The sequence below is a fragment of the Gobio gobio genome (assembly GCF_949357685.1).
Source record: "Gobio gobio genome assembly, chromosome: 11".
In the NCBI taxonomy this organism is placed as follows: domain Eukaryota; kingdom Metazoa; phylum Chordata; class Actinopteri; order Cypriniformes; family Gobionidae; genus Gobio; species Gobio gobio.
The window spans coordinates 15,295,611-15,320,605 of NC_137104.1; the positions used below are offsets into that span (position 1 = coordinate 15,295,611).

A 24,995-nucleotide genomic window follows, 5' to 3' on the forward strand; every position below is an offset into this window, starting at 1 on the left:
CTACCAATATCGGTACCACAGCTAAATGTTTTTTTATTTTATTTAACTATTTAAAAAATGTATATTAAATGTATTAAGTTTATTATTTATGATGATAATCATTATAAGTAAATAATACAAACATTTAAAGGCTGTATGCGGTTTAAAAGTAAACATTGTTCATAAAAAAGATCAAGTGAAAAATAAATAACCATCTAGGCATAATTATTATTATTAGAGACGTATTATTATTACATATAGCCAAATCTACTGTAGGCTACAACAGTAGCCTGATATATTCTGTCAATTAATTTTTTTTAAATCAAACTTTTATTTTGACGGGTTGCCGTGACCTTTGAGTGTCTATGTTCATGATATGACAGTTTCTTCATGAAGGGACGGTTTATGCGTTTGTGTCCTCACGCGGTAAAGACTAGGCGTGGGAGCGCGCGCCTGCCCGTCCGCGCCTCGTCATTCACACAGAAACGCAGAACATGGAGGAGTAATATTTAAATAGTATTTTGCAGTTTAATATTCACAGACACTAGTATATATTTGGCTACAGTCTGGAGCCCTGCGCTTAGATAAACACAGAAGCGACTGAACACAGCTGCGGGGACCAAATATACTCAGGAGTCGGTACTACCGGTACTACAGAAATGCTGGTATCATTTTTATAATTTCAGTACCGACTTGGTACCGAAGTACCGGTACTTGTGACATCCCTAGTATGTGCTATATACATAAATAGTAAGTCAGCCTTTTTCCAAATGCTGTGGGTACGTTCAAACTTACTTTTAGTATGATTGTTTTGAACACGTAAAACTGCGCTGTGCTACTCCACCATTTAATTCGACAAATAAAAATTACATTACTTGCGGTTAATTAATCAGAATTATAAAATCGTTATGTTTGATAACATGATTTAATAATAAGTATTTCATTACCACCTCCATGAACATGATTTGTGAGTGGAGGCGAAGATGACAACTCCCATCATTCCCAGCTCCTTCACAGCGTCATCAAGCTACACCTTTGTTATTGTTTTGAATATGCGAACTCTAGCAGCGAAAATTACATACTGTGCCTTAGGCTTGCTACGATAGTCGGTGTTGCCGGTGTTACCGGTGTCCAGACTCAACACCGGTTACATCACTTGCCCACCGTGGCACCGCCCACCGTCTTTTGGATTTTTTTTTTATAGTAATAAAATAATTTAGTTCAGTTAGAGAACAGACAATACAAATAAAAACTGAACATGTCTGCTTAATAAAGCAGGATCCGACCGTGAGTCTCGGCAGGAGTCTTTCATCAGATTTAAGAGTGAGGAGCTGACTGAGATGATCGCGGAAGATTTGGTTTCAAAGCGAAACGTAAAAGCGCCTATTTAAGGAGTTTGTCATTTGTTTTGTTGTTGTGTTTTTCATAAAAAATAATAGGAGGCTAATGAACCCACAATTCAAGCAACCCGCAGCCGAATTGGCGCTAATTAAAAATTTTAAATTTTAAATCACTAATTCTATCTAACCGAAAGTAACATGCACACGACCGCTCTGAACTGAAAACGCGCCAGTGCGCGCACACCGTGAATGACCGCTCGTCTGTAAATGCGCGCTCTGTGAGGCCATGGGTGCGTCTCAATCAGTTCCCTAGTTCAGTCAGGGCACTGATCAAGCATTGATCAGTCTATGATTGAGATGCACGCCATGAATGCACACTGTTAGTTCGTCAGTAAAGCCTCGTTTATACTCGACGCGCCCGCACGAGCGCGAGGGTGCGCGCGGCAAAAATAAATCTGCGGAGCCAGGCGAAAGTAAACAATGCGCGCTCTGTGCGGCCGTGCACATTTTACTTTCGGTTAGATAGAATTAGTGATTTAAAAGCCTCCGCCGGTGATACCGGTATTACCGGTGTTGTCACACATCAATTAACCGGTGGGAAAATTTCCTCACCGTCACATCCCTACTGTGCCTTTAATATTAGACTTTTTATTACTTTCATGAATTTGACCTAAAAACTCTGAAATTAAAATTTTCGGGAAACGAAAATAAAAGTTTATTTAATAATCAATTAATTCATCAAATTGAGTTGATAAACAAATATTTGTCTTTATATCAACTTTTTAATAATTTAATTATGTCTGTAATCCAATTTGTTGGTGATATGAGAGAGATCATAAGATATCAGTTGTTCGGTTTGCTTGGTTCGTTTGGTCCGGACCAAAAAAAACATGTAGTCCTGATCCGTTTAGCATTTAGATTGGCGTTTTTACACCAAACCTAAAGATACCGAACCTGAAGGCAAAGGGATACGTTCACAACCTGATTGGTTGGACTTTTTATGACGTATTGCCTATTTTGAGACAGAACTTAGAGAACATCCAAAACAATGCTGTGTGCTTGGGTAAATGTGGTCTTTGTATGTGCATAGCCTACATATGATGGTCGTTTGACCAGCTGAGAACTTGTGAAGATCGGCAGGAATTCCTCCGTCACACACACAAACGAAGATCTGCTGCTACGGTTTTGATGCCTGTACAGAACTGTGATGGCAACATCATGACTATGACGAGAAAAAACAGGTATGCTTGAGCATTGTTCTATTTAGGGTTTCATCTTCCTGTTTTTGGTTTGTTTACATGTCTTTGGTCCGTGTAGCGTTCATATTTCATTCGAACCGCACCAGAGTTTGCTTGGAAGTGTAACGAGAGCTATCTTTTCAGCGGTTTTGGTCCGCTTGTTTCGGTCTGCAGATGGCAGTGTTCACACTTATTCAAATGAACCACAGTAACAGAGCAATCGCACCAGGGTTCAATTTAATCGACCCAAACTTGCCAAGTGTGAACACACCCTAAAACAGTAAACATATTATGTAAATATATTTTGGGATATTTTAAAAGACCATAATTAAATGGAAATGTAAAAAAATAAAACATAAATGTTTTATTAATGTATTTTGCAGTAACAATGTAGGCCTAGAGACAAAAAGAACCTGTGAAAATGGAAAGAACAGATTTTTTTTTTATTTGTCCACAGAAACGTTGTTAGTTACCTGATTACCGCCCTGACCATGGCAGCCGAACAGGGACAGGTGAGCTCCTGTGGGATTGTGGTCCGGGGCGTTGTAGTCCAGACATTCAGAGTGGATTCCGACACTACGCACCTACACCAGGAACCAGGACAGATATAAACCCAGCGAAAAATAGTGAAAATGACATTAATCTAATTCCTTCTGGAATTACTGTTTCGACTAGATTAGATTAGTCTCTCACCGCTCCGTGCCATCCATGCCGGTCCTCTGGCACATGCAGGCCGGGATAGATGTTCTGCAGGTACCATTCAAAGCTCTTACACTGAAGCCGTTTTCTCAGTATAATCCTTTCAGATATATCCCCATACGATTCCTGCCAGAGCAAATCAAAATCAGGCCTCAAGACAAAGCTAATGTGTTTGTTTTTGCATGACAAGATGAATGAAATTATCCATTTTATTTTTAACCACCTTTACTGATATTCCAAACATGTATGAGTTTCTTTCTTATGTTGAACACAAAAGAAGATATTTTAAAGAATGTTGGTAACCAGACAGGTTATACATTTTTTTCCTACTATGGAAGTCAATGGGAGCGTTAAATGTTTGATTTACCAACATTCTTTAAAATATCTTCTTTTGTGTTCAACAGTAGAAAGAAACTCATACAGGTTTGGAACAACATGAGGGTGAGTAAATGACAGCAGAATTTTCATTTTTGGGTGAACTATCCCTTTATTTAACTTTTTTATATCTTTACTCTAGTTGTAACTTCAATGATATCAAACAAGAATGCCACGCAAGTACTTCCTCTAAGCCAGGGGTAGGGAGCGTCGATCCTGGAGAGCCACTGCCCTGCAGAGTTTAGCTCCAACCCTGAAAAAAACACTCACCTGTCTGTAACCTTGGTAATCCTGAAGACCTTGATTAGCTTGTTCAGGTGTGTTTGACTAGGGCTGGAGCTAAACTCCGCAGGGAAGTTGCTCTCCAGGATCAACGTTCCCTACACCTAGCTTAGAGGAAGTACTTACGTGGCATTCTTGTTTGATATCATTGAAGTGCTCTAAACTGTCCTGTAATGTTGACACAAAAACTGCCATAACACACTTCCAATGACCCAAAAGACAGTCAGGTAAACGAGATGACATTAATTTAAGTAACACCTCACACAGGTATGAAGAAAGGGTGTGTTTGCATTCAGACCTGAGGTGAACGAACAACTCTTGACAGCCAAACAGAGAGGACAAACATTCTTACTCATGGCATCTGGTATCGTGGCTACCAGAGAATGATTTATTATTTGATCACAGATCTGCATCATTAATAATGTAATTTCTCTGAGAAGTAATATGGAGTTACATGCCACATTCATGTCAGCCAGGGTGATATAATATATGTTTGGCCTAGTTTTAGTATCTTTCAAAGACAGCCAAAGGAAGAACAAACATTGTAAGCCGATAGAACGGACGCATTCAAGCAAAACCTGAGCATCATTTATCTCTTTCAGTTTTTTCCTCTTCAGGAGTACCTAAGCAATTTTAAGAACAGCCCTTTTCTAGATAAACGCTGAAGCAGTTAAAAGAGAAAATAACAGAAGGACTGTACACCTATGATAATGCAACAGCACAGGCTGTTTAAGAGGTGCCGCCCACTGACAGGTTGTGATGGGTGGATGGATGGAGGTGTACCTTGCGTGCTGGAGGGTTTCGGTTATAGAAGTGCTGCTTGTAAGAGTCCATCCAAACCTCCGCAGCACGGACCGTGTTCTGAAGGAAGTTGGATCGGGAGTACGGCGCTTTCTTGGGGAACACATGACCCACATGGGAGCATGGGTGAATTTCTAAAGACCCTCCACACTGCCACACCTAGAACAAAATATGTTTAAAATGAAGCTAAAGTTATTTCAAATAGCTGATCAAACTGAATTGAAAAAAAGACATTGTAGGTGGTTTTGCTATATTAACCCTCTGATGCTCTTTGGTCATTTCTGACCGAAAAATTTTCTGTTTTGAAATTTTAAAAATCACTGATTCATCGGAATGATATGAAACTTGGTGACTTTTCTAGCATTAGGTATGTTAACACACAAAAAATTGGGGTCATGATTCAAGCATGCTAATTGGTCGTAAAAAAAAAAGTAGCGTTCATTGTCTTCGGTCATAAATGACCGACCATAGGAAATGAATGGGAAATCGGCAAAAACACAAAGATTCTCAGAATATTTGTGTGTAAAATCTAAAAATTGGCCACGATGCTGAAAAAAAGTACACAGCAGTAAAGGGGTGACACTCTAAAACATCAAGAGTGTGACACTTATACACACACACACACACCCCTATGAAAAACTGAACCTATGAACCACATTTTGAATTTTTCAAAATCACAGCTTCATCAGAATGATGTGACTGAATAATGTGACTTTTCTAGCATTAGGTATGTAAACACACAAAAAAATTGAGGGCATGATTCGAGCATGCTAAGTGGTCGTAAAAAAAATATTCCCACTTGTGCTCTTCGGTCAAAAATGACCACCATAGGAAGAAAAAAATCTATATTTCTAACAAAACAAAAAAAATAAAAAACTTTATAATAAATAGTCTTTGAGATTTTTTTTTATATATTCAAATTTTTAAAAAAAATTCATTAAATATGTTCAAAAGAGAACTAGGGAAATCTCAAGCCTCTCCATAGAGACCTCTAGTGATTACACCCATGGTTGCATGATTTCTTAAATAATTCCAAAAGAGGGCGCCAATCTGCCTTCAAAAAAAATTATTTTGAAGGCCTAGTAGTCTCTATTTTAACCTGAACTACTGCAAAATTGTAAAAAAAAAAGAAATTGTATAATTTTCAATGGCAAAAATAGACCATAATTATTGCATAAATATAAAAAAAATACCATCAAATTATCTCAAAATACATAATTAAAAAGAAAAAATATTATTGAAGAAAAATAAATTACATTGGTTTTACTGGGGTGAAGGAAGTTTAATTTTTAGGTGTCCGGTCACTTATGACAACCAATGCAACCCCTAAACGAAGAGCACCAGAGAGGGTTAAAAATGTTTAAGGTGAAGTACTGAGCAAATTATGTTATTAAAAAGTAATAAATAAATAGCAAATAATGCAAACTGAATCACCTTATTAATTAATAATTTAAAAAAAGTGAAGTATATAATGTGTATCACAAGCGTCACAACATTAATACATATTAATACAAATAAATTACGAAATATATAAATAATGCATTTTTTAAATTAAATTATTACATAAGTAATTGTAATAATTCATGGTAAAAAATATCTTTTTTTTTCAATATGGTTAGGATGCTTAAACAGCAATGTTTGCTCTTTTTGGGGAAAATCAACCTATGATTGACTTATTTATAGTTCTGCATATTAAAATACGATACAAGAAAATATTTTAACATTGAAAAAAATATCCCAGTTTTAAAATGAAAGCTTATTACTCAAAAGCATTTAATAGAGCATCATTTTTATTTACTGATATTCGACTCTGAGAACAAAGTTATATTATCTGATTTTAATGGAATGTTCTGCCTGTCAGAAATAAAACATGACATGACAACAGCGCTTTAGATCCGTTGAGACGCCAACAAATTCTTTTTTAGGCATTTCCCATCTTTATTTCCCACATGCTTTAATATTTCAATTCACTGCACATCAATTATACATGAACATCGTACAGCCCTAGAAGACACAGGATTGTATTCGGTTTCCATATGCATAAAAGATTACTCCATGGTATACACCATCAATCTTCATTTCTAAGTATAGGCTGAAAAAAGAAATCCAATATGAGAGATGTCTAATTATAAATGCTCAGTCTATCATGCTACCAAGAGCCCGTCAACACGCTCTGATGAGAAGCCTATGCAAATTACCAGTACAATAGGTAGAGTGAATACAGAATCCAGGTGTCTTACCCGGAAAGAAAGTTCCAGATTCTCTCCTCCCCAGACCTCCATGCCCATGTCGTAAGTGCCCAGAAACTCAAAGTAGGCCTTGCTGACGGCAAAGAGGCCCCCTGCCATAGTGGGAGACCTGTGAAGCAGAGCATTGGCAATTCATCAGAGATATTCCCAAGCACCAACTTTCTAGCAGGTAAGTGCTTCTTAGTTTCAGTTGAGCGCCTCTGGGTCTGCCCTCGGACGAGCCTGGAGAGAAATCTAGCACAGGACTGGACAGTATTTTAATGTACCCTTGGATCTGAACATTAAATTCTGTATATTCACTGCATCTGATATGAACACAATATACATTTCCTTGTGAAAATAACTTCCAATAAGTTTGTACTGAAAGTCTGAATGTCTTAAAGGGATAGTTAAATTAAAAAGTCTCATGTCATTCCAAATCATTATGACTTTTATTTAGGAATGCACCAAAATTAAAACTATTTTGTCAAAATAAAAAATAAAACCCTAAAAACTAAAAGCAATCGTTGAAATGCTACAAGTGAATTTAGACAACATAACATTAAAAATGTACAGTAAGAAAATTGACTATTTAAGGGATAGTTCACTCAAAAATGAAAATTCTGTCATCATTGACATCTTTAAAACACAAATGAAGATATTTTAATAAAGAAAATGAGAGATTTCTGTCCCTCCGCTGACAGTCTTCACAACTATCACTTTGTTCACAAAGTTCATACAGTAAAGAGATCATAAAACGAATCCATATGAGTTGAGCGTATGATGAACAGGTTTAATTTAGGCTTTAATTCACATATAAACATTCATCAACTCACACATCATTTATGGTAAACTGAAGCTCAAGCATGTTTGCTTGATGTGCAAGAACCAATGAGGTTCATTCTCCTGCTCCGCAGCACGTTTGAGCTTCCGCAAGAACCAATGAGGTTCATTCTCCTGCTCCGCAGCACGTTTGAGCTTCCGCAAGAACCAATGAGGTTCATTCTCGTGTGTTACGCAGCACGTTTGAGCTTCCGCAAGAACCAATCAGGTTCATTCTCGTGTGTTACGCAGCACGTTTGAGCTTCCGCAAGAACCAATCAGGTTCATTCTCGTGTGTTACGCAGCACGTTTGAGCTTCCGCAAGAACCAATCAGGTTCATTCTCGTGTGTTACGCAGCACGTTTGAGCTTCCGCAAGAACCAATCAGGTTCATTCTCGTGTGTTACGCAGCACGTTTGAGCTCCCGCAAGAACCAATCAGGTTCATTCTCGTGTGTTACGCAGCACGTTTAAGCTTCCCGCAAGAACCAATCAGGTTCATTCTCGTGTTACGCAGCACGTTTGAGCTTCCACAAGAACCAATCAGGTTCATTCTCGTGTTACGCAGCACGTTTGAGCTCCCGCAAGAACCAATCAGGTTCATTCTCTTGTTACGCAGCACGTTTGAGCTCCCGCAAGAACCAATCAGGTTCATTCTCTTGTTACGCAGCACGTTTGAGCTCCCGCAAGAACCAATCAGGTTCATTCTCGTTACGCAGCACGTTTGAGCTCCCGCAAGAACCAATCAGGTTCAATCTCGTGTTACGCAGCACATTTGAGCCTCCACAATAACCAATCAGGTTCATTCTCGTGTGTTACGCAGCCCATGAGCTTCCACAATAACCAATCAGGTTCATTCTCGTGTGTTACGCAGCCCATGAGCTTCCACAATAACCAATCAGGTTCATTCTCGTGTGTTACGCAGCACGTTTGAGCTTCTGCAAGAACCAATCAGGTTCATTCTCGTGTGTTACGCAGCACGTTTGAGCTTCTGCAAGAACCAATCAGGTTCATTCTCGTGTGTTACGCAGCACGTTTGAGCTTCTGCAAGAACCAATCAGGTTCATTCTCGTGTGTTACGCAGCACGTTTGAGCTTCTGCAAGAACCAATCAGGTTCATTCTCGTGTGTTACGCAGCACGTTTGAGCTTCTGCAAGAACCAATCAGGTTCATTCTCGTGTGTTATGCAGCACGTTTGAGCTTCTGCAAGAACCAATCAGGTTCATTCTCGTGTGTTACGCAGCCCATTTGAGCTTCCGCAAGAACCAATCAGGTTCATTCTCGTGCGTTACACAGCATATTTGAGCTTTAGCAAGAACCAATGAGGTTCATTCTCATGCGTTACACAGCACATTTGAGCCTCCACAATAACCAATGAGCTTTGTTCTCACACGTCATTGCTGATCAATGTTTATATGTGAATAAAAGCCTAAATTAAATCTGTTCAAACCAGCTGATATAAATATCCAATTTGGATCAATAAACTAACAAAAAAATAAATGACAATAAATAGTAATATTGTAAAATTGTCAGATTTCTTCTTTTGTGTTCCATAGTATAAATAACAGGTTTGAAACAACATACAGGTGAGGGTGACTATCTCATTAAACATTTCTAATTAATTTCTTAAACTGCCAAGAAAACCACACAGCAAAGTTGGACTTGGAAAAGTTGACCAGAAACCAACCTAATGGGGTCAATTCTGGATTTGCGTATCTTGCGATCGATTTCAGGGACGGCATGCCATTGGAATGTCAGCCTCCAGTCAAAGCCGCCCACCATCGGCTCATCTGTCTGCATGTAGAACTCAAATGTGTTCCAGTCAATGGTGTCGATCACCGGACATATGATGGTGGTCTCATTCTCAGCAATTCTGAGGCAAAAGACGATAAAGAAAATTTGCATCTCCCTGGCATTGTAAAACACTTCACAAACCTGTTACTGTGGATTAGAAGAGTGTTTCTATGCTACAGTTGAATTGAATTTAAGTCACACCTCTCTAGCAGTGGCTCGATCCAGCCAGGCACACACTCACAGTGGCAGTCCAGGAAGGTGAGCACGTGTCCTGTAGCGTAGGTGGCGCCAATGAGCCGTGCCCGTACCAGACCTTCTCTTTTTTTGGTGCGAATGAGACGAACACGCTCCAGGTTACTGATATACTGAGCTAGCTGTGACTTCAGATAGCCTGTAATTTGAGCAAAGAAAAAATTTGAATATTTGTATCAGGATCCAACAAATAATGTCCAAATAACAAGAAAACAATTGATTTACTAGTAGACACATTCGGATCTCAGCTAATATAAAAACTCATATGGAATGAATATTTCAATGCAAATAAGAAATGTTGAAAAATTCTTGATTTTTAAATGTAAAACAAACATAAAAGTAATATGAAACGTAATAAGGTTTTGTTAAAGCCCGCTCACACCAAGAATGATAAATACAGTTTTATTAATAGTTCTAATTCTCCGAGAATAGAGCAGTCCACACCACGACTATAATGATAACGATATTGTTGGAATCAGTTTTTTTTCCTGATGAACTATAAAAACACTGACAGCCAATCAGAATCCACCTGGCTTGAGCATTTAAGCGATAGACAACATTACTGCAGAGTGTAGATAGAATAAACAGAATGCTATTGTCCGTTGGTGCGGACAGTAAAATATTAATTATTAAAATAATTAATTATAGTTATCTTTATAGTAGTGCTGTCAAATCAATTAATTGCAATTGATAACATCTACCATAAAAGTTTTTGTTTATGTAATATATGTGTCTATATATACACCGAGCAGGCATAACATTATGACCATTTTTGACTATTTTTGTGTTGGTCCCCCTTTTGCTGCCAAAACAGCCCTGACCTGTCGAGGCATGGACTCCACAAGACCCCTGAAGGTGTGCTGTGGTATCTGGCACCAAGATGTTAGCAGCAGATCCTTTAAGTCCTGTAAGTTGTGAGCTTGGGCCTGCATGGATCAGACTTGTTTGTTCAGCACATCCCACAGATGCTTGATTGGATCTGGTGAATTTGGAGACCAAAGCAACACCTCAAACTCATGCTCCTCAAACCATTCCTGAACCATTTTTGCTTTGTGGCAGGGAACATTATCCTGCTGAAAGAGGCCACAGCCACCAGGTAATACCGTTTCCATGAAAGGGTGTACATGGTCTGCAACAATGGTTAGGTAGGTGGTGCGTGTCAAAGTAACATCCACATGGATGGCAGCACCCAAGGTTTCCCAGCAGAACATTTCCCAAAGCCTCCATCGGCTTGCCTTCTTCCCATAGTGCATCCTGATGCCATGTGTTCCCCAGGTAAGCGACACACACGCCTCATCTGTTTGAACGGACCACACGGGCCAGCCTTCACCCACGTGCATCAATGACCCTTGACCCGGTCACCAGTTCACCACTGTTCCTTCCTTGGACCACTTTTGATAGATACTGACCACTGCAGACCAGGAACACCCCACAAGAGCTGCAGTTTAGGAGATGCTCTGACCCAGTTGTCTTGCCATCACAATTTGGCCCTTGTCAAACTCGCTCAAATCCTTACGCTTACACATTTTTCTCGCTTTTAACAGATCAACTTTGAGGACAAAATGTTCACTTGCTGCCTAATAAATCCCACCCACTAACAAGTGCCGTGATGAAGAGATAATCAGTGTTCACTTCACCTGTCAGCTCGCCTGATCGGTGATATATATATGCAATTAACGGAGTATCTTTTTTAGCTAGCATTACATTATATGACCACGCTCTTCGTGCAGAGGCTTTAAAACCATACCAGCGTGACAAAACAAATGAGAATGTCAGTGAATGTCCTGGGTGCGTCTCAATCAGCTCCCTAGTGTCCTAGGTGGTAAATCAGTATATCGTGTACATGAATTTGGCCTACTCCCTGATCAGTGCCCTTATTACTGAAGAAGGGAGCTGATTGAGCCGCAGCTCTTGTCTTAAAGACACATGCCAGAATCGAGTTCTCTTTGCGCTTGAACAATAACACACAGAATTATGCCAAAATGCCAATTTTGTCAAGTATTCTCACAAGAACAGTCTTAAATTAGTTAAATAACGTCTTAAATGAACTTAAAAGAGTTGTGGAGAAAATGAGATGCGCGTCATGTTCGGCAGTGGCAGATCTTAAAGGGACAGCAGCGACTAATGCTATCTGTCATTAATGTAAATCACAGAAAGGTAACAGAGAAAATTGTAGCTTTAATAAGGAGTTATTCTATATTTAATTCATTATTTATGCAGTGCAGACAGTTTGATAACTTCTATTTTAACTTCAACTATTCAATATCTGTACATTTCCTACCTGTTAGACAGGAAAATATGATTATAACATTTATTATAATGGGTTGACATAGCTTTTAATTATACTGTAATGTTGAATGTCTATCATTAATGTTTAAAAAAAAAAAAAATCCACACACACACACACACACACACACACACACACACACACACACACACACACACACACACTTATTATAAACAAAAACTACTATGTTAGATGTGAATAATCACAATTAATTTGATTTGACAGTGCTTTACAGCTATTATTCTTGGCATAAATGGGGCTTAATTCATCAATATTCATCTATCAGTGTAGCATCTAATAGGTTAAAAAAAATTCCATGCTTCCAACATATTCTTTGCTATCACTTGGTGGTGGAATTGCTGACCAATCAGGATGAGACAAATGTTCCTCTAGAGTTAAAAACGTGAAGTCTGTCTAGAAAGTGTCACATCACCTCTGTCGCTGAAGTCATCCACAAGTATGACCTCCTTTAGTAGGATGGCTGGCGTCGTCTCCAGCACGCTATGGATGGTTCGGAGTAAAGTCGACCAGGCCTCATTGTAAAATGCTATGACCACTGATGTTGTAGGCAAACGACGAATGTTGTACTTCTTTGCTTTGCATCTGGAAATGCAAAAAAGAGAAAAAGTTAATCAGTTGGTTAAGCAAACTGCATTTGTTCAAATAGTGTGGTTTAGACAAACAGTTTCCCCTGCGAGTTACACACTACATATTGTAATGTGCAAATGTGAACATCTAAAACATAGAGAAACCTGACACAGCTCTGTGAAACTGACATATGTTCTTCCTGCAGAATGAATGACGGCTTATAATGTTGCACGTGACAATTAATGGTGTGAAAGAATCGGATTCAAAGGTGCATTAGGAGTCTATTAAAAATGTCACTTTCAATTCATAAAACAAGGTTTTTCCTCTTTTCTTTGTGTTTGACTTTCTCCAATTAAAAATCCAATTAAACTATTTCTGGTTCAGAGACAGATTCTCAGTAAAAAGAGTTGAAGGAGAAGTGGGAGACATGCCAGGGACATTTTCACAGCACAACTCTTTAAGACAGAGACTTTAAAAATGCAGATTCCAAAGCTACAAGATACTCATCATTTAATGTTTAATGTACACAAAGTAAAAAAAAAAAAAGACATTATTACTTCTATTCAAAAAGGACACATTAATTTGACAAAAAGTGAAAGCAAAGACATTTATAATGTTACAAAAGATTTCCATTCTATTCCAAATGCTGTTCTTTTGAACTTTCTATTCAAAGAATCCAGATTTTTTTTTTTATCAGTTTCCAAATAAATATGAAGCAGCGGAACTGTTTTATAAAGATTCATAATAATAATAAGAAGAAATGTTTATTGAGCACCAAAACTGTACATTAGAATGATTTCTGAAGGATAATGTGACACTGAAGAGACTGGAGTGATTTTAAATGGTAATAATATTTCACAATATTACTTTTTTTGATCAACTAAATGTGGACTTCCTTAAGTTCTTTGACCTCTTCAAACTCTTTAGAGACTCTACATTCACTGATGGCAACTACGTCACGTAAAATATGGGATTGCCCCATATTTAGGTAGAATGATGCGCCTCGTATCAAATCAATAGGGGGGCGTGATTTGTCCCGTATTTTACATAAATACTACACATAGCTCAATAAACATAAGCATTTTGCAGTGTGGAGAATACTAATAGCAAATAAAAAGAAATACATTTCACAAGTAGTAGACAAGCTCATTTGAATGGATTTTAGTATTTTTTGCATTTCAGTGTCTTTTTATTTCCATAACGACGGAGTCTCAAGATCACATGCCGTAGAGCTCGGGAGGAAAAGTTATCAGTGGGTCTGTCCGTGTCTAATATAAGGAAAACTGCACAAAAGCATTTTCAGTTGCTCACGGTGGACTGTGCTGCTAAAGGGCTTGTAAAAACCTATTGTTTTTAAATTTGGATAAAATATTAACAGGCCTATCTATTAATATAACATTCCATACATTATCAGAGCGTGGTAAACAGATAATTATTATATTTTTTAGACATTATCAGACAGATCATTCATTTATATCATAAATAATGTTATTTAGATTGGGATTAAGATTATAAAGGTTTTATTATTAGAATGTTATCAAGATTATTTTTTATTTATAGGCTTCATAATAATCCTGTCATATACAATTTATGACAAAAAAAAAAGTGTGATAAAAATGGGACAAACAATTACATATAGTCCTAATTTAAGTAAATTAATTAAATATTAAAAATTCATCCCATGTAGTAATGCAGAAGTGTCTTAAAAGTGATAAATGGTTCCAGACTGACTGCGTAAGACACACAGACATAGCCTGATAAGAGTTCTTTAAAAATTAATCAAATAAAAGGGTCACACAGGTTCATATCATTGAGCTGTCAAGGTGTTGAAATAATCACTTCGTGTCTCATTCTTTATTTGTGTCCTTCAAGTCTGGCGGTGTTTTTTTGTTTGTAACGAAGGGGGAGGGGGAGGGGGGGTGTTCCTCATTTTGCCACACCGAAGGTCGCAACCCTAGCAACAACATTTATGCACATTTACAATCATTATCCCTCCAAAGAGAAATGCACAAGCAAAAAAAAACCCACAGCAACATTTCTGGCAGTAATGCTTACGTCTTTGACAAGAACTAACTTGCCTAAAAGTTATTTCAGAAAGCAAGCAAAAGTACTTCACATTAACAGATAAAAATCCCAGCTGATGCCAAGAAATGTGCTCCTGCCGTGTGTGATCTCCAGGAGAGCCTGTGATGTGGAAATCGGAGCGCAGTTGAAAGACTGCGGGGGGGGGGGAAACGCATCCAATTTGTCTCACTTCTCTTCTTCCAAAGGGACACTTTCTCTTTTCAGAGCAGCAGCTTGAACCCTACTCATTATTGTGTGACAAGAGCCGTGAAATAATTATTCTCATACAAAAGCGCTACCGTTCTGAGAAAACGTCGTAGTTCTATTTTCTATTGTTGTTCATTTTTTCTTGTGTTGTCTGGCCGCAGGCAATGGATTCATTTCAGGACACAGACAACATCTGTAAGCTGGTGAGGTGGACTGAAGTGTATAAAATCGCCTGAGGAATCACAATTCAGGACATTATTTCAATTCCTCTGGAGGTGAAAACAAGCACATTTCCTATTTATTTTTCATGCTTATTTGTAATGCAATATCCATCCATCCATCCATCTTCTTCCGCTTATCCGGGGCCGGGTCGCGGGGGCAGCAGTCTAAGCCGAGATGCCCAGACTTCCCTCTCCCTAGACACTTCCTCTAGCTCTTCCGGGGGGACACCGAGGCGTTCCAAGGCCAGCCGGGAGACATAGTCCCTCCAGCGTGTCCTCGGTCTTCCCCGGGGCCTCCTCCCGGTTGGACATGCCCGAAACACCTTCCCGGGAAGGCGTTCAGGAGGCATCCGGAACAGATGCCCGAGCCACCTCAGCTGTCCCCTCTCGATGTGGAGGAGCAGCGGCTCTACTCCGAGTTCCTCCCGAGTGACTGAGCTCCTCACCCTATCTCTAAGGGAGCGCCCAGCCACCCTGCGGAGAAAGCTCATTTCGGCCGCCTGTATCCGGGATCTTGTCCTTTCGGTCATGACCCAAAGCTCATGACCATAGGTGAGAGTAGGAACGTAGATTGACCGGTAAATCGAGAGCTTCGCCTTACGGCTTAGCTCTTTCTTCACCACGACAGACCGGTACGTCGACCGCATTACTGCAGAAGCTGCACCGATCCGTCTGTCAATCTCCCGTTCCATCCTCCCCTCACTCGTGAACAAGACCCCTAGATACTTAAACTCCTCCACTTGGGGCAGGAACTCTCCACCAACCTGGAGTGGGCAAGCCACCCTTTTCCGACTGAGGACCATGGCCTGTAATGCAATATAATATCATTTATTTGCCAAAGGCCTCTAAAAACATTATTGCAATGGCAAGCACAGAGGATTTCCTCAAGAACATGTGAGTGGGGTTAGCCTGAACAAAAGTCACCAGCATGATCCTAGCTTGTTCTTGGTGGTTTCTATACAGAAACTATATAGAAATAACTCTTCTATACAGTTACTAAGGTGCATGTTGCGGTGCGGTTACTATGGTTTTCTGGATGTTTGCTAAAGTGTTGCTAAGTGGTTACCAAGGCTTTTCCTTACCATTAGGTGCATGCTGCTATGTAGTTGCTAGGTGTTCTGGGTGGTTGACAGGGCTTTGCAATACAGTTACTAAGATGCAGTTTGTTGTGTGGTTGCTTGGGTGATCTGAATGGATGCTACTGTGTTGTTAGGTGGTTGCCAGAACTTTTCTATACTGTCAATATGTTGTTTACAGTGTTTTTAGCATGTTGCTTTGTGGTTGCTTAACTGTTGTTAGGTGTTCTTCTAAGTAGCTACTACAATGTTTTCAGCTTGTTGCTATTAGGTTCCTAAAGGCACACACACACACACACACACACACTACAAGATAATAGGGCCGGTTTTAGGCCCAATTCTCCCCTTCGGACAATCCTATGTAAAGTCTTGATTATCTTGATGGATCTACAGATTATCTTTTCATATTTTCCTGCGGTGTGATGCGTGATAAGAGTGATTGAATCTGCTCAGAAGAACGTCGGAAGCCTCACCAATCTCAAATCGTAAATATTCAACATGTTGAATGTTGAATATATTCAACATGTTCAACATGTTGAATATATACAATCAGAAATTCTGTTGTTGGGGGGAATCCTGATGACAAACGTACACGCACTGTAGTAGATTGTCACATGGAACGAAAGGATAACCAATCAGAAAGATGATGCGAGGGATTTCGCGAGATTTCCCGTGTTCACATGTCGGGACACTGGTTGTTTGCGAATAGATTTAATAGTGCGTGGACCGTGGAGTGCCACGATGTGAAAAAGACAGCACAGCACACCACACACTAACAGATTCATGATAACACACAACTATCATCATGTTTGTGGTCTCTCACACTTTGAAAATCTAATATTGTTTTTTAAAACCTTTAAGTGTGGGCCAGCCTTTAGGCATTGCTAGGTGGGTGTGTAATGAGCCCATTGCAATGAGGCAAGGTAAGGAATGGCAGACATACTCGTGCATCCGGTTGTCTTGAATATGGCGATGGAGTGATATTTTGTCGCTTATGAAGATGTTGATGGCATAGCGCTCAATGCCGGCTTCCTCCTCTTTCTTCTCCTCAGTGCTGAGGGTCAATCGAGTGGCTCGGCCATATTCTCCTGGAGTGTTGGGGTCTGGTGCTAGCTTCTCGTAAACAGGCCGCAGGAGGTTGTCGGAGTCCTCCTCCTCCTCAATAGATGGAAGGTCACGGACCAGGATGTCGCGTTGACCATCATTATCAGCCAGAGATGGCGGGGAAGAAGGGACTATAAGGAGATAGAAGAGCCACAGCAGAGAAATGAGGAAGCCAACCTTGGCCAGGAGAGCCACCTTCCTTGACCAGCGGATCTTCATGACCTGGCAGCCAGCACCACTAACAGCACCAGTCAAAGAGCCCTATACTCCCACCTTTCTGAAGGGCGAGAGAGGAAAGAGAAGGTGTAGATTAGTGATAGACTGATACATTGGACAGACTGAAAGCCTTGTCAATGAAAAATTGTACATTTTACAAAAAAAGAAAGGATTAAGTAGAACATTTGTAAATGTAACTTTTTTTTACTGAAAAATATACATTTACAATGATTTCAGGATAAGATAGCAGATACATTATAATGAATAGAAGCAACAAAAAATTTTTTTGCGGAACATCATATTCAGTCCTGCATATTTGATGTAATGGGTGGAATAATATTTACATGGTCATTTGCGGAGAGTGCGTGGGTGAGGAATCAATAGGCACTGGCGGACTGCGGGGCCAACAGCCAAGACTATTTAGACTCAATTCAGTATTCGGTCCCGTTCTTATTTGTGTTGTTCACGCTCTGCGCGAGAAATATCCCCAATATTATATGACAGTAAAGGCTCATATTTGGCTACATTCTTTTAATTTATAGAGATCTTGAAGCGTCTGTATAGCCTATGGAGTGATTTATGCACATTTGTTCAAAATAGCCTATGGGCAGATTGATCACATGATGTAGATGCAGGGTTTTTTCTGCATTACATTTTTTTTGGGCGGTAGCCAAAACGAATTTTTCTCCCACCAAAGCCTAATTTGATGAGTTATTGTGATTTATGAGTGATGTAGAATAGATCCTGGATCAGAGAGCGCCTCCCCCGCACGCACTCTTTGGGTCTTCAAAATAATCACTGTGTTAGCTTTTAGCTCTCTCATATTTCACTTATTAATCCAAATCAAAAGGTCGGAAGACCGAAACCATGTTGCACGTGACACATTCGGACAATTTTTTCCTAGACATTGACTCTTCTCTGACCAGCTGACATAAAGCATACTTTCAAAAAACGGGAAACAAATGATATTCAGTTATGAAGTGTTTTCTGTGTGTTGACATCTTTCGCGATGTTCTAACAGACGGGATTCACACACAACGCGTCTGCTAATGTCCGATTCGTGACTCCTTTGAATCCGAATCATTTTAACGACTGGTTAGAACAACTGATCTGTCAAACACTGAACTAACGAATCAGTTAATCAATTTATTCAGAACACATCTGAAATGAGAACAAGTGTGCTCACCCAATTTAGCAAGAGTGGATAGTAAGAATTATTTTTAATTATCAACAGTATTTCAGCTTATTTCTGTTGACAATGTGTAGTAAAATAAATAGCCTACAATCATATAGACTGGAGTGAGGTGAAACCAGAACAAAGTTGTTATTAGCTAGCTGATAATTTTTATTAAATTGCACATGGCACAAAATTAGGCTATTTGTTAATTTTTAATGCTACTTTTTAATATTGATATGATTATATACCAAAACAATTATCTGTAAATAGTGTAAAAAAAATTAGGAACAAAAGAAACAAACATCGATGTAAGAGATCATACACAATATGAGATATCAAGATAAGATGATCAAAATTACTAGCATTTTTAAAATGTATTGTCAGTATTGCGCTCGCAGATCATGTGGGTAGGGTGTGTGTGTGTGTGTGTGTGTGTGTGTGTGTGTGTGTGTGTGTGTGTGTGTGTGTGTGTGTGTGTGTGTGTGTGTGTGTGTGTGTGTGTGTGTGTGTGTGTGTGTGTGTGTGTGTGTGTGTGTGTGTGTGTGTGTGTGTGTGTGTGTGTGTGTGTGTCAACCACCACCGAAGACCATTTTTGACCCAGGAAAAACCCTGTAGATGCAAGTGCAAAACTTTTGTATTGTTTACACGACGAATGCACGTTCTCATCTTTCCTTCTTTTATTTATCACCATGTTTGGCTGTGTGTCTATTTTTCTTAAAGGTCCCGTTCTTCGTGTTTTTTTGAAGCTTTGATTGTGTTTACAGTGTGCAATATAACATGTGTTCATGTTTCGCGTGTAAAAAAACACAGTATTTTTCACACAATTTACTTAACTGTATACCGCTGTTCTCACCGTCCTAAAAACGGCTGGTGATTTCCTTGTGCTATGAAGTCCCTCCTTCAGAAATACGTAACGAGTTCTGATTGTGCAAGCGGTTCCTGTGCTGTGATTCGACCACAGCTTAGCGCACGTGAAAGCGGTTCCTGTGTTGTAATTTGACAGCAGCTTAGCGCACGTTGGAAAGGTCACGCCTCTTAACGGGGAGATGTATGCGTTCAATAATCTCTACAGCGTCCATGGGAAAGCCAAACAAAGGTGATTTGACTCCTGGATGAAAATAACAGCGTCTCGATGACATGGCGATAAACACACTCAACGCAACAGTTCCTTTTCTCCACGCGACCGTCCGCTTCTCCACGTGGGACAGCAACAAGACCGCGCCCCCTTTTTCGCGTTTCTTTGTGGGCGGAGGTTAGTCTGTTCTACTGTTCTATTGACGTAATTAAAGAAGGAAGTACCAGGATGTAGTCCAAGCCAGCCGTTCGCTGTAGGCTTTGAAAGGGAACTTCTGTTAAATAAAATATCTCGCTTGGCATTGAACTTTGAGCTTTATAATTTAACAGGTATTATTTATGCTCTAACAGCAACATTACACACTAACTAAAGTTTGAACAATGGAATCGCGAAGAAGGGGACCTTTAAATGCATCAACTCAGAATGCATGATGGTGGTTTTATTGCTTGGTTTCGGGTCGAGGTTTTTATATCAAACAGGTTGAGTCAGGGATGGAATTAAATTAGGGCTGCTGTCGAATAACGGGTCGGGCAGGTGCGGGTTCACCAAACAGGGTCGTTTTTTCCTTTTTAATCCCAGGCTGTTTGACTAAAGTCTCATGCTAACCGCCAGCTCCAATCACTGAAGCTGAATTTGAGGGGTTGAATACAGACAATCCATCATCAACTGAGGGTAACGGAGTAATCACATAATTGAGCTGCATTAATATTTCAGCAGGCAGGGATTTAGCTGAAAGAGTGTTTGTGACTGACAGACAGTCTGAGACAGTAATCCTCCTCAATTACAACACTTCAACCTTATTTAATGATGAATGTTGCATATGCAAATCTAAATGGACCATCAATGCACTTCAAATATTTGGGAGTCTGTGGTTAAAATGTTTGTCAGTTGACGGCAGATACAGGCTTAACTACTGTATGAATGCGTGCCGAGCGAAAAGGGGGGAAAGATCTATGAAAACAAACTGAGAACATTCTCAGAATATCCAACTAGATGCTATAAATACCTATTGGGTCATTCAAATTTTGGAAACTTCCCCCGGCTCAAATTTTGTTCAATGTTCAGAAGAAAGACAAACATAATAGTGATGAAAGACAAAATATTAAATGTACCGGTATACTCAGTATATTTACTGAGTAATCTACTATAATTTGTCAAGGGTATCAACATGACAATTTTCACATGAGATTTGAAGCCAAATTACAGTGGGGTAAAATTACCTTAGAAAGATGGCAGCATGTTTATTTTGTTTTTACACAGAGATTTGTAGGTCTGGCTAGTTAAATCGGTTTACTTTAGCAATCTTTGTTGCATTATATGCTAACGGTGACAGTTCAAAAATGGGGGAAAGCACTTCTTTTGCTTTTTGCCCCAAGTTTGCATGCCTGTAACTCGAAAAGTATTAAAGATAACTTAATATCATTTTAGATTTTGGTTTTAAATAAACATTTATTTTGCTATCTTCATTTTAAAGGCACTATATGGTACAATCCCAGAGATATGGAGATCTTAATGCGGCTCCATGAGTATTTGTGGTTCAGATATTCCTCTTTAAAAGAAAAACAATTTATTGTTGAAACTAGAAACGTTATCTTGTCAACACAATTGAATAGAATATACCCGTCTGAGTGCCATAAATATTGTTTTTCCATAGTTTGCATGCCTGTCACTCAAAAAGTGACTGCTTTAAATTGCTTCCACTTCTGTGTGCACTTTTAAAAATAGTATCACACGTATAGGGTTAACTGTACATCTTATGTTGAAACCATCTGTCTGTTATGAAACAGTTAGGCCTACTCATAAAAATTTTCCAAAACTTTGTCGTAAATATAACCATTAAATTCTAAGTGATAAATATAAAACTACTTTTTTTTTACCCTAAAATAAAAGCAGTAAAGTAGGCCCAAAATGTGTTGCAACAATTAAAAAGATAGTTCACCCAACATTAAAGTTTCTTTCTTCTATCTGTTAAACACAAAATAAGATATTCTGAAGAATGTTGGTAACCAGACAGTTTCTGATCCTTGTTGACTTCCACAGTATTTTTTTTTCATATGGAATTCAATAGGAACCAGCATCTGTTTGATTACCAACATTCTTCAAAATATCTTCTTTTGAGTTCAACAGAAGAAAAACTCATACAGGTTTAGAACAACTTGAGGGTGAGTAAATGACAGAATTGTATTTTATTTTAGGGAGAACTATCCCTTTAAGTCAATCATAAAAGTATATTTTTTCAAATTTTTAACACATTTATTTATCAAAATGTATTATTTATATTATTTTTTATCCTTTAAGGTGGCTATCAAAATGATGAAAAGAGCTTTATTAAAGAGTGTTTTCTTCTGCTGCTCAGATCTATTGAAGATGTAGCGACCCCTTGCCAAAAGACTGGTCACAAGCCAAGGGACAAAAGCTTTCTGCGATTACAAAATGGAGAGCTCTCTGAAAGAACCCTTGACTGGGAACCCGTAAAAACTTCCGTACTAAACCTGATAGGTTGGATAGATGTGAGAAAGCTGAGGAACTGCAGTTCTTTAGGCTTGAGAAACTTGAGTATCACCTTTGTAGCATTATTACCTTTAAATTATGAGGTTCAAAAACTGGTTTTGTGCACAAAAGCATTTAAAAACTTCGCGGTGTCAGGTCTTTTGAAACCTGTTTTAGTTTCTTCCATGTTACACTAAAGGAGGAATTCACAGTGGAATGTCCTGTTATTTTCCATATAGTGAATGGTGGCCACAGATGTCAAAGCAAGATTTTCGGTGAATAATAACTTCCATTTCAAAACTATAATATGACTTCATGAGACTTTGTTTATGGTGCCTGGGTAATATTTAGTGCTTTTTGATCCATTTTGGAGCTTGACAGCCACTGGTAGCCATCCACTTTCATTGTGTGGTAGAGAGAAGCTCGGACATTCTGCTAAACTTGTCCCTTTATGTTCCACAAAAGAAAGGAAGTCATACAGGTTTTGAACAACATGGGTAAATGATGAGAGAAAGGACTGGCGTGCTATATAATCAGGGAAAAATGAGACAACCCGGACTGTTAGTACAGCCATCTAGGGAGGGTTTAGTCAGAACATTGTCATTATGCTGTTTACAGTAAGATGGATGTTGCTGCTACTTGTGGATCAGAAGCTAGAACATCTGTGTTATAGACTACAGCTGTGTTACAATTCCTGCTGGAAGCTAATGTGTATACTGGAATATGACTTTGATGACTCGCTATTTACTTAGTAAAAAAGTTAGTAACAGCCCAAAACGACTGACATATCCAGCTTTACTTGTCAGACAAGTGCTCTCCATTTGCAGCTTTCATTAGTCAGATTTGTTTTTCAAAACACGTCCTACAACTTTACCTGCCATATTTTTTTTTTTCAAAACACCCAACACCCAACACCCAAAAAAATACCAACACCCACTTTGAAATTAATCAGTGATGATCATTTGCTTGATGTTAACACAAATGTAGCATTTCCTTCCATTTTCTTTATTAAAATTATGACATTAAAATATCATTATCACTCACTCCCCCCAAAACCACCTATCCTCAAACCAGAACATCAGAACTTGAACTTAATATAGATTAAAATAATATTTATCTTTATTTATAGTTCTATTACAGGTTGTTGTTTTGTGTAAGTAATGTCACCCACACCCATATCAAAACATCACTAAATAATTTTTGAGACATTTTTTTAATAATAAATTAAAATGTACTAATACAATGTAGGCTACTAATAATATATAGGATTTTGGACAACCCTGATGAAAAAATGTGTGGTTTCCTGGTCTTAGCTGGGCACCCCGCCTGGTCAAATTGCTACTCAACTGGTTTAGCTTGTTTAAGCAGATAAATAACACATTAAGGGGGGAAAAAATGAAAGAAGAAATAATAGAAAAATAATAAGTAGCAGTGCCGAACAAGTACTGAATTTTGACTGTCTCAACTTCATTCGCACAATCAGACCAGCACCAGACACTATCAAAAACATACCAAAGTTCAAAGTAGAATTGAAAACATGGTGGTACCATGATGCATGTACCATAGTGCATTCTTTGAGAGCTTGAATTATTATGAATACACCATTTTATATAAATATTGTCGTCATTCAAAAGCATGGTATACATCAAAACACCATGGTTATGGTTTTATTATCAATGTACCATATGGTACCACTAGAGTATTCTTTAAGAAGTCACACACACACACACACACACACACACACACACACACACACACACACACACACACACAGTAATCTGAGATCACTTCGTAAAGATGCAACAGAAGCACATGACATCATCAAAACTATTAATATAAGTAGGTTAACACATTACATGAACTGTATATAACACTAGGTCAAATTTAATCCAAAATACAATGATACAACCGAGCAGTGACTTTCCGTGTAAGAATGTTTCACTAACCACCGAAACAACCATCATCATCGAATGTATCAGTGTTCTGACTGAAGTCTCGTTAATATGTAAAACATTCATATTGCGCACACACACACATACTCACACGAGACTCGTGTAACGTTAACTCAATAGCTGATGATCTTACCTGATCTCTTCATGCCGTGGTCTTGGTCAGATAAGGAGCTGCTCGTTTGCCGCTCGTGTCACTGTCAGCACACACACATCCTCCTCAAACAACAAACCCGCTCTACTCCACACAACTGCTGCTCACGCTAATCGCTTGAAGTAGCTGGAGTTTTTGCAAACGCGCGATCTTTTGGAGAGTTACATGGCTGAAGTAAATGCCATAGTCTTGCATGTACTGCATCGAACCCCAGGAAGTTTCAGATTTGACAGTCTGGCTTCATAAAGTGAGCCACGTGACCAGAGCATTATGGGAAGGCTGGAGTTCACTGTGCGTGCATTAGCTGCACACTCAAGAGCCCCTGTGCGTCATTTTATACTCACACTTGAATGTGTTTAAAATTCTATCTATCTATCTATCTATCTATCTATCTATCTATCTATCTATCTATCTATCTATCTATCTATCTATCTATCTATCTATCTATCTATCTATCTATCTATCTATCTATCCATCTATCCATCTATCCATCTATCCATCTATCTATCTGTCTATCTGTCCGTCTGTCTGTTTTTGTCTAATCATGCAATTTTATTTTTTAGAATCAACCTTTATTT

The 24,995-nt window shown here is 38.8% G+C and overlaps 1 protein-coding gene across 1 annotated transcript in view; it reads right to left on the reverse strand.

The window, feature by feature from the left end:
- Positions 1–24,679, reverse strand: part of poc1bl (POC1 centriolar protein homolog B (Chlamydomonas), like) — a 35,110-nt gene extending 10,431 nt beyond the window's left edge. The window contains exons 1-9 of the mRNA XM_079830008.1: positions 24,400–24,679; positions 17,196–17,633; positions 12,530–12,699; positions 9,759–9,948; positions 9,451–9,636; positions 6,955–7,072; positions 4,697–4,873; positions 3,251–3,382; positions 3,031–3,141 (exon numbers count right to left, since the gene is read on the reverse strand). Coding sequence (XP_079686134.1) covers positions 3,031–3,141; positions 3,251–3,382; positions 4,697–4,873; positions 6,955–7,072; positions 9,451–9,636; positions 9,759–9,948; positions 12,530–12,699; positions 17,196–17,575 — 1,464 coding nt within the window. The 5' untranslated portion in view covers positions 17,576–17,633; positions 24,400–24,679. The remainder of the gene's footprint in view (positions 1–3,030; positions 3,142–3,250; positions 3,383–4,696; positions 4,874–6,954; positions 7,073–9,450; positions 9,637–9,758; positions 9,949–12,529; positions 12,700–17,195; positions 17,634–24,399) is intronic.
- Positions 24,680–24,995: the final 316 nt, after the last annotated feature.